The sequence below is a fragment of the Glycine soja genome, chromosome 3 (assembly GCF_004193775.1).
Source record: "Glycine soja cultivar W05 chromosome 3, ASM419377v2, whole genome shotgun sequence".
Lineage (NCBI taxonomy): Eukaryota > Viridiplantae > Streptophyta > Magnoliopsida > Fabales > Fabaceae > Glycine > Glycine soja.
Window position 1 is genome coordinate 37,981,457 of NC_041004.1, and position 10,155 is coordinate 37,991,611.

At 34.2% G+C, this 10,155-nt stretch overlaps 2 protein-coding genes across 4 annotated transcripts; both read left to right on the plus strand.

Annotated features, from left to right (window-relative positions):
• The first annotated feature begins 880 nt into the window (after positions 1-880).
• Positions 881-3,420, plus strand: LOC114406787 (peroxidase A2-like). Its single transcript, XM_028369602.1, has 4 exons — positions 881-1,157; positions 1,338-1,532; positions 1,693-1,858; positions 2,807-3,420. Exons 1-4 carry the CDS (start codon positions 945-947, stop codon positions 3,223-3,225), a joined length of 993 nt encoding a protein of 330 aa, XP_028225403.1. The 5' UTR covers positions 881-944; the 3' UTR covers positions 3,226-3,420.
• Positions 3,421-5,973: 2,553 nt separating this feature from the next.
• On the plus strand, positions 5,974-8,320 carry LOC114406788. 3 transcript variants are annotated; one of them, XM_028369605.1, is made up of 3 exons: positions 5,974-6,157; positions 6,288-6,355; positions 6,827-8,320. In XM_028369605.1, the coding sequence occupies exon 3, from the start codon at positions 6,846-6,848 to the stop codon at positions 8,172-8,174; it is 1,329 nt and encodes a 442-aa protein (XP_028225406.1). In that variant the 5' UTR covers positions 5,974-6,157; positions 6,288-6,355; positions 6,827-6,845; the 3' UTR covers positions 8,175-8,320. The 3 variants fall into 3 exon arrangements, with proteins under 3 accessions (XP_028225406.1, XP_028225407.1, XP_028225404.1); XM_028369606.1 differs by lacking the exon at positions 6,288-6,355; XM_028369603.1 differs by lacking the exon at positions 5,974-6,157 and having other exon boundaries at positions 6,164-6,355.
• Positions 8,321-10,155: the final 1,835 nt, after the last annotated feature.

Below are 10,155 nucleotides of genomic sequence, written 5' to 3' on the forward strand. Positions count from 1 at the left end.
GGTTTGTTCTTATCATTTGCTTATTTTATTAAAAAATATTAAATGGATTACAAGTAACATTTCTACACGTCCGCATGAAACTATTATTTTGTATTTAGAATTATCTCTTCTAACATTATTAAATTGTGCAAGAACAATGTAAGCTGAGTTTTTTTTTTATCAATGTTATACTTTGTAATCAATAATGGTATTGGAATTGTGATAAAATACACGCGCATGTATAATAAATTATAAAGTTATTTTAATCAATATTATTTTTTAATGGATAGTTCTAATTATAATTTGTCTTTCAAAGTACACCTTTCATTATTTGAGAAGTTAAATAATTTGTGTTCTACTATCAAAGTAAAATCTCGGTCATACAATCATGATGGATAGTCAAAATTATTATTTTAATTAATTTTGATTTTAATAATCTATTTAAATATGATTTAAATCACTCATCTTTCATATACTATGAGAGAGAGAGAGTACGTTGTATATTTTGATGAACGTTTTATAGTATACTTGCTAATCTAGTGTGGTTTTAGAGAGATATCATGTGGTGGGTTGTGACAATTTGAATTTTAATTATGAACTTGTTCTGATTTAGCATTCAATTATATAAATTCTCAGGCATGCACCTAAGGTAAAATTTATGCTGTGAAATAGTTTTTGACTAAAGTACTGCGCAAGGTAGTTAAGAGGTAATCATTATGGTTTGAATTTTCCTTTCCACGTCCGTTGTGTGTACCTAATGAATATTACTAATCATATTTTTTATACTACTTTTTAAGCATAGCTTACGCTTGCAAGTAATGTAGCTAGCAGCGAAAACTTTATCTTTAAGCAAATTATAAAGTAATTAATTAGATATACATTCTTATATATATGAGTCACCTAGATTATTCTATGCATCTGCTAAAACCAGAATTTGGGAAAGAATATACAAGAAGCCAATTAACATGTTTTCTTTTAATTACCTATTCACCACCATTTTCTTAGTGCTAACATTCTTTCTTTATCCATCAAATGCTCAACTGAGTTCAACCTTCTACTCCAGCACATGCCCCAACGTGTCTTCCATTGTGCGCAGTGTTGTTCAGCAGGCTCTGCAATCTGATCCTCGAATTGCTGCGAGCCTAACTCGTCTTCATTTTCATGATTGCTTTGTTAATGTAATGTACACTATCAATTCAAACCTCCAAATTACAAATTTTCAAGAAGCATGTGTTTATGTAACTGATATCTAAATGAATTTTTAATTTGCTCTCATAATTAACTGTCTGATATATATAATCTAAGCTTTGAGTAGTTTGTATGAAGGACTAATATTAATAAATATTTTGGTGTTTCAGGGATGTGATGGATCCATTTTGTTAGACGTAGGTGGCAACATAACACTGAGCGAGAAAACTGCAGGTCCCAACAATAATTCGGCTCGTGGCTTTGATGTGGTCGACAACATAAAGACATCTATTGAAAATTCATGCCCTGGTGTTGTATCTTGTGCTGATATTCTTGCCCTTGCTGCTGAAGTTTCGGTGTCTTTGGTAATTTACTTGTTATAATTAATTAGTTAATGATTCTCCTTATCTTATCAAATTTCTTGCAAACCAATACTTAATTATATATATACCATAAAAAATGTTGCAGAGGCATTTACTTTAGAGGGCATAACATAACTGCATATTATATATTAATTATTTGCAGGGAGGAGGTCCTTCATGGAACGTACTACTAGGAAGAAGGGACGGTTTGATTGCAAACCAATCTGGTGCGAACACATCCATTCCCAATCCAACAGAAAGCCTGGCCAATGTCACTGCCAAATTTGCTGCCGTTGGCCTAAACATAACTGATCTCGTTGCATTATCTGGTAATCATTATTATATTGCTTCCCCCGTCTACTTTCTTGTGTGCACACACAAACTTCATACAACATATGTAGTGGAATAAAAAATAATATAAAAGAATTTTTAACAATTCATGTCCTGAAATCAATTGAATTAGATATTCTTAATACATTTGTAAGGTACACAAATAGATTAATTCTCACTACTTGTTTAATAAGAACTTATCAAACAAAAATGTCACTTCAATCATATTTCTACTGTTAACATCCATTTTATATCTTAAAACGATTTTTCAACTGTAGACATTGTAGTGTAAGTTTAGTGCTAGTTCTTTTCAAACGTCACCTAAATACACCTTATTAAATAAAGGAAAAGGCTAACTATTTTTGTTTTTTTTTTTTACCAATGCTAACTGTTGTTGTTAGGAAATTAATTAATGAATCAAAAGCGATTTTATTTTCATTTTTTATTTTTGAAAGGAAGCGATTTTTTTTATTAAAAGTATAACAGTGTATTATTTGAACTTTAAAAAATTTACTTATTGATTTCTTAACAAGTACCCTAATGATATTATTAACAAGACTCTTAAACAAATATTAATATGATTTTATATATTTGTAAAGTTTAATGTTTATATACTATTAGGGTAAATTCTTTTACATTATCAATTAATAAAAAATAATTATTTATATGATTTTTAAAGTAATTATTTTAAATTTTTATAAATTTATTATACATGATCAGTAAGTAAAAATAAAATAAATTTATAGGAAAAAAAATTGTGTGATTAAATAATAATATAAAATTATTTTATACTTCATTACATAATTATTTTCGTATTTATAAGCTAAATAATGTTTTCTTTCTTCTAAAAACTTTTTTCTTATATTTTACCTATAAAAAAATGGTTGATTTAATTACATAATTACTATGATGCTTATTAACTAGTGGTTTTGTTATGAGTGGAAAAGGTGCACATAGTTTTGGTCGTGCGCAGTGTAGATTTTTCAACCAGAGACTGTTCAACTTCAGCGGCACAGGTAGCCCTGATCCCACGCTGAATGCAACCTATTTAGCGACACTTCAGCAAAACTGTCCACAAAACGGAAGCGGCAACACTCTGAACAACCTCGACCCTTCGTCTCCGGACACCTTCGACAACAACTACTTCCAAAACCTTCTCAGCAATCAGGGCCTTCTCCAAACAGACCAAGAGCTCTTTTCCACCAACGGCGCCGCCACAGTTTCCGTCGTCAACAACTTCGCCGCCAACCAAACCGCGTTCTTCCAAGCCTTTGCTCAGTCCATGATTAACATGGGTAATATTAGCCCGTTGACTGGAAGCCAGGGTGAAATCAGATCAGATTGTAAAAGGGTCAATGGAAGTTAAAAATGAGAGGCACAAGCTAGCTGTTCTTGATACAGTAACTCAGTTACGTTACGTTCCATTCAACATTTACTTAAAACTTTGCGTTGTTATTTGTGTGATCATGTCAAGAACTCAAGACATGGTAGGATGTTTAAAACGTTATTGATTTGTATGTTTGACTATATATATATATATTGCTTTGTTTCCTTCCTTGCATAAAGTGATCTTATAAGTATTCCTAATAACAATTTATATAACGTATAAATATGCATTGAGTCTAGTTTTAATTATATAGTTCATACTTGATTTTCAGGAGATACTTTAATTTCTTCTTTTTTTTCGTAGACCAAGTCAATTTTACAAATTACTACCTAATTAATTTTTCGAAATTACAAGAAGTTGGATCCGTTGGTGAAAGTAGGGAAATGTGGAATGGCCTGAATGGATCAATTGATACGATGAGGTTTAGTTGGAACGAAGATAATAAAATGGCACAAGTACGTACTCATAACCATTAATAGAAATATATGAGCTAGTTTGAAAAAAAATGAACTAGAAACGATTATGATAATTGATATGCAGTTGCAAGTTGACCATCATCCCGTCAGCTAAATAATTTTTATTTTGAATGGTTGAATGATGAACTGCATAGTGTACTGTTTGTTTAAAACTGTAGAGGATCCTTGTGTGAAGGAAAATATTTCTTGAACACGAAAATGATAAAGAATAAATGAGATAGAAATAATTGTATATAATATTACATAAGGTGTTAATTTTTATTGTTTATTGTTTTTTTTAAATAAGGCATGTTTTGTCGAAATAGGTTCCTTCTCTAGGGAGCCTTTAATAAATCAACCCAGAATGATAACTTCTCGTCATCGCATTTGGATAGGGAGATGGCCCATGGCGGGAGAAGAGTCTTTTTTTCATCATTTGACTAAGATCGCATGTAGATCGAGGAATTATTACATTGAGGATTGAATTATATAGACATCATAAAAAAGTTACATAGATTAGCATAAAAGAAAACATTTAGTCTTAAGACTTTATACAATTTTATAACACACTGTAAGATTAATTTTAATAAGTTATTAGAGGTGATCCATCATTAAATAAACCTTAATAAATTTTATGTAACAATAAAAATATATTAAAGTTTTAATGAAAAAGAAACGTGTTAAATGGTACCAAATACATAAAAATTAATTTGGTCTTTATGTATTTTACCATTTGGTCCAATTATTCACTAAGTCCATTTGATTTGAAAAAATTCTTAGATAATTAAACCTACATGTGTTTAATATGACAAAAATCATTAGATTGTTACATTAAGCACATGTAGGTCTAACTATCTAACGATTTTTTCTAGCAAATGTTTATTGTATATAGTCAAACTCAATGACTAGGTATAATCCACTTGGTCAAGAGACGAATTTTGTACAAAGTGGGTTTGATTTCCCGTTAAATAAATCACTGTGACTTAGACAAATGCAATAGAGCGTTACAGTATTACACCAATCTTTTGTGTTCTCCCATGAAAGATATATATGATCTTATAAAATATCTCTCAGTTCTTTTCCCATTACTATTGTCCGACTAGGGAAAAGAGCTGCATACCCTTGGGAATACAAGTCCATAAGAGCGATAAAGTACGGGGATAGAAAGAATCACATGATTCTCATTTGTGAGAGAAGCTTTCATAGTAGAGGAGTGCACAGGTTCAAAACTAGACTCTTCTCTTACTAGAAGAGTTGTGTCTGCACTAACGTGACTAGCAAACAACATCAATGCTATATAGCCTATATACATAACACTCAAACCACCTCCCTTCGCACTCATTGACCAAGCTACTTGCTCTGTTGCAAATTGGGATTTGGCACACTAAAGGGGCGGAGACCGGAGTCCATGTAAAACATAAAAGAGGTATTCTTCTTTTGATGACCCCTTAATTACTTTGTCCCACATAATGTATATTGCTCCACTAAATCATCTTTCTTTACTTGGAAGTGTTCAGTCCCTCTTTCAAGTAGAGAATCACACATTTTCCCTCGAGCAAGGAGAGGGTCTCAAAGCATATAAAGGAGCAATCTAAGGACTTTTTGAGGGATTGCTTTCACCATTTCACTTGCGTATAAATAAAAAAAACACTTTTAATTAATTTACATCTATAAAAATTTCTTGTTATTATTAATATTTTTTCAAAATTACCTTTAAATTATCAAGACTAATTATTTCATTTTTTTACTTAATTACTTTTCACCAATATAAATAATTAATGTATTTTTTATTGACAAATATTAGTTGTTAGATTTATTAGGGATAGATTCAAATTCATGATGTCTTCCTTCTTTTCTTCTTTCTTTACCATGATTTGGATTCTCTATCAATCACACAATTAGGAATTAATATGAATTAGATGGTTGATATTTTAAAAGTATTTTTAAGTTAAATTTTTCAAAAAGAATCATGAACCGTTAGATATTCACTAAACAATTCTTCTGGTTCGTTTACGTGAATGTGTACTTTCTTAAACTATATGAAATCCAAATCTTTTCACCACTAAATCGACTTTATATTTTTTCTAAATAATTAATGTATGATGAGAAAATAATAATTATTTTCTATAATTCTCACAAGAGAAATACAAATAATGGAATAATTCGTAACATTTATTATAAATTGACAAAAATAATTAATAAAAAAGTTTGAAAAAAATCTTATAAAAAGAAAATAAAATTTAAACCCAGAGGAAGTAATGATATCAAGAGAGAGAGAGAGTTGTTTCATTGCGATGGCTTCGAAGAAGAACGGCTCTGATAGCTCTTTGGTGCAGCTAGCGGCGTAGGAATATCAAAGACAACCCATTCGTGCCTCATACCATACCTCATCTCATCACACCCGTTCATTTCCATCACATCACATCACAACACAACATAACATTCATATGAACCAGGTGAAGCTCAAGTTCTTCTTCCTTGTTCCTTCTTCCTCATTTCCCATTTCCATTTTCCTCTATAAACCTCTCCTCCCTCTCTCTCTGACTCTCTCTCTCTCTCTCTCTCTCTCTCTCTCTCTCTCTCTAGATCGCACCGCACCGCACCGATGGAAACACAATGATCCAACCCTAACCCAAGCGCCTCTTACCTCCAAGGTCTTCCATTTTCTTCTTAATTCCTCTTCCATATCCCCTCTTTTCTTTCTCTCATCTATTTTATTTTCTTCTTTTAATTGCATATATGTCAAAAACAATTTTCTGCTTTTTTTTTTCTTCCTAAAATCGTTATCGCGAAAACCCTAATCGGCGACACTTTAACACGGCTTCCCTTCAATTCGAGTTGAATTCACCATGGGTTCTCCATACAATTGTGGTCAACCCTGTGTATTGGATCTGGGGTCCTTCATGTTTGCGACGAAATTAGGGTTTACTCCCAATTTCGCCCCAAATTTTGGGGGTTTTCGTTTCTGATTGTTCAATTTCATCACCCGACCCCCCGTAGAACCTGGGTTTCTTCGATTTGTGTTAAACTCGAGCTTTTTGGTGGAAAAATACTCGCTTTCCTTTTCCCTTTGTTGTTCCCTTTCCCTGCAATTGAAATTTGTAATAAAGGAAGCTTCTTTCTAGTTTTGTGATTGAAGCTGCGATGGAGGAAGAGACCTCCGATGCAATGAACCTTGATTTGAATCTGGGCCCAGGCCCAGAACCCGAAACTGGGCCCATAAGCAATGAAGCTGTGAACTTGGACGATTGGATAGGGGAGCCTCTTCAGAGAATCAGCGAAGCTGTGAGGTATAGGGCACGGCAACGGTGGAGATGGCGCCAACTTCCGCTACCGCCTCCTGAATTTCATGCTCACTTTCCAACTGAAGCTACGCGGCATTTTCAAATACCGCCTGAGGCTCACAATATCTCCGTGGAATTGAACCACTTTTTGGTCAATTCTGGCAATGGAAGCGCCTTGCAGGCCGGGGAAGGCAGTGTGGCGGCCGAGGAGAGAATGGAGGAGGTGCCGAAGGCTTGTGAGAATATCAATGGTGTGGCAGAGGATGAGGCTTCGCAGAAGAAGGGTGATATAGAAAAGGGTAGTGGCAATGATGGGGACTTTTTTGATTGTAACATCTGTTTGGACCTGGCTAGGGATCCTGTTGTAACTTGTTGTGGTCATTTGTTTTGTTGGTCATGTTTGTATAGGTGGCTGCATCTGCATTCGGATGCGAAGGAATGTCCAGTTTGTAAGGGAGAGGTGACACTTAAAAGTGTTACCCCAATATATGGCCGTGCGAACAATGTCCGTGGTCCTGAGGAGGATTCTGCACTTAAGATCCCTCCCAGGCCCCAAGCGAAGAGAGTTGAGAGTCTGAGACAAACCATTCAGAGAAATGCATTTGCACTCCCTGTGGAAGAGATGATTCGGCGTCTTGGAAGCAGAATTGAGCTTACACGCGATTTGGTTCAGCCACCTGAACCGGATGCTGCCCGTGAAACAGCTGAGAGAACTACTTCCTTGCTAAGGTTCTTGACTGCGCAAGGGATACGTAGAGAGCATCAGAATCTAGTGGCACCCCCAGAGGATGTAATGGGTTTGGCACAAAACAATGTTAATACTTCTGAGGCAGGGGATCCCCGGACTAGGGTGCAGTCCCATTTGCTTCGAAGAACACAATCACACAGAGCAACACTTTCTACTCTTTCATCAGCACTAACTTCCGCTGAAAGGTTAGTTGAGGCATATTTCCGTAGCAATCCATTAGGTAGGAACCAAGAACAACCTCCTCCTCCAGTTGAAGACAGAGATTCCTTTTCAAGCATTGGTGCTGTTATAAATTCAGAGAGTCAACTGGACACTGCTGTAGAGATTGATTCCATGGTATCCTTGTCAACATCCTCTTCTAGGAGGAGGAACGATGCTTCAAGAGTGTCTGATGTGGATAGTGGAGATTCTCGTGCTCCAAGGCGGAGACGTTTGAACTGATAAAAGTCTGTTAGATGCTCAAGTTTTACTATTCTATCATGTATCACATATGATAATAATCTTCCAACACCTATGTAAGTGCTTCATGCTTTCTTGTTACCTTATATTATGAAGTTTTCACCATTTACAAGTTTTGGTAGATTTAAGATGGTTTCAGATTACCACCGGTTGCGGTTTAAGAATCTCCTTTGACGATTGAGCCATTTATAGAGTCTTGTCATCCAGGAACTGATTTTTGCTATAGAATAACCAAGCTACTTTAGCATTTAGGGGCATTTGGAAGAGATTACAAGTAGCATATTAGACTTTATGGAATTGGCTTATGATTTTTTAACGTTTTTTTAAACTTATTTCAATAAAATTCATAATGAAATTTATTCATCAAAACAAACTCCTTTGATTTTTGCTATAGAATAACCAAGCTACTTTAGCATTTAGGGGCATTTGGAAGAGATTTCAAGTAGCATATTAGACTTTATGGAATTGGCTTATGATTTTTTAACGTTTTTTTAAACTTATTTCAATAAAATTCATAATGAAATTTATTCATCAAAACAAACTCCTTTTTGTTTTTTTTGAAGTAGGAGTAAGTATATAATGAACTTATCAAATAGTTTTAATTAAGCTATTTACCAAATGAACTTACCAAATGCATCCTCTTAAAAGTTATAACCCAGAAGACTCTCATTGTATACCTTAATTGAATGGTCACGACTTGTAGTCAATGAAGCAAATTATCTGCATGCAGGTAAGGTTGCATAATCTGATCCTTTACTATCCCACAATGGTGTTGGGAGCTACTGTTTTATTTTTTTTATAATCGAGTTGTAAGGTTGCATAATCCAACCCTTCTTACCCACAGTGATGGGTGGATCCTTTTTTTTTTTTTTCCTGGGCTGATAGCTTAATAAGTCTTATTACTATAATCATGTTCAAGCATGATTATAGGACAATAATATCGTGGCATTATCTTTTGCTGATATTAATTTGATTGGACTGATGATGTGTATAATCGGCCTATCTTCTTTTTAGGTAGTGAATCTACCTATCTTCAGATTCAGTCACAATAATTCTTTTTAGGACTGCTGATATTGTCTAGTTCTTACCTTGTTTCATTTTGTCTGATTCTCATGTATGTTGATTGGTGTTTTACGAATATCCCTAGTGTCTTACTCTTTACATTACTTACCATAAAAATACGCTTATGGGGATTTGCAAGGGATCCCCATAGTTCATATACTTTAAAATCCTGAAGCCGTGCACTTCTTATCAGCAGAATCTTCAATGAAATAGAGTCTATTTATAACGAATAAATTCTTCTAGGAATACTCTTGTAGCAGAATCTTCAATGAAATAGAGGCTAAATTTGAGGTTGTAATAATGCATCTCCTTGTGCTGGATGTTAATCGGAGTATTTTATTTTCTGATATGTGCGGTATTCGAATCTTAAACTGACATTTTCGTCTCGCATGGTCGATGTGCCAATTCAGGCTTTCTTGGTATCCTTGTCAATGATGCAAGTTGTGCTTCCTCAAAGTTGTTGTGGACAATTAATTGTTCATGCAGTGACAATTATTATAGAATATATAATTGTCTAATAGCTTCTATCTGTTTAGTGGTCCAACAATAGTGATTTTGATGCCCATAATACCATATTCTGTTAAAGCATCTTCTGCTGTGTGAATCAGATTTGACATAGTCTCCCCGGGTACCTCTTGTGGTTTTGGGCACATGGTTTGATATTAACTCTTGGAAGTCAACGGTAGGTGTTTAGCGAGCTACGCGTACTACTCTTGAGATGGATGCGTGTTACGGTTGTTTTCATCAAAGGCTTGGTCTTCATTTTCATCTATTAACTATTACACTTTGATAAGCATCTTCTCTCAATATGTCTCTCGATGAAACAATTGAAAATTTTTAGGAAGCGATTGATTTGAGAAAATGTTTTTTTGATTTTGTATTTTCCATCACAAAATATTAT

Coding starts and splice junctions, on each gene's coding strand:
- LOC114406787 (XM_028369602.1), top strand. CDS start 945: ATGTTTTCTTTTAATTACCTATTCACCACCATTTTCTTAGTGCTAACA. Junction 1,158..1,337: donor TTCATGATTGCTTTGTTAAT/GTAATGTACACT, acceptor TTGGTGTTTCAG/GGATGTGATGGATCCATTTT. Junction 1,533..1,692: donor CTGAAGTTTCGGTGTCTTTG/GTAATTTACTTG, acceptor AATTATTTGCAG/GGAGGAGGTCCTTCATGGAA.
- LOC114406788 (XM_028369605.1), top strand. CDS start 6,846: ATGGAGGAAGAGACCTCCGATGCAATGAACCTTGATTTGAATCTGGGC.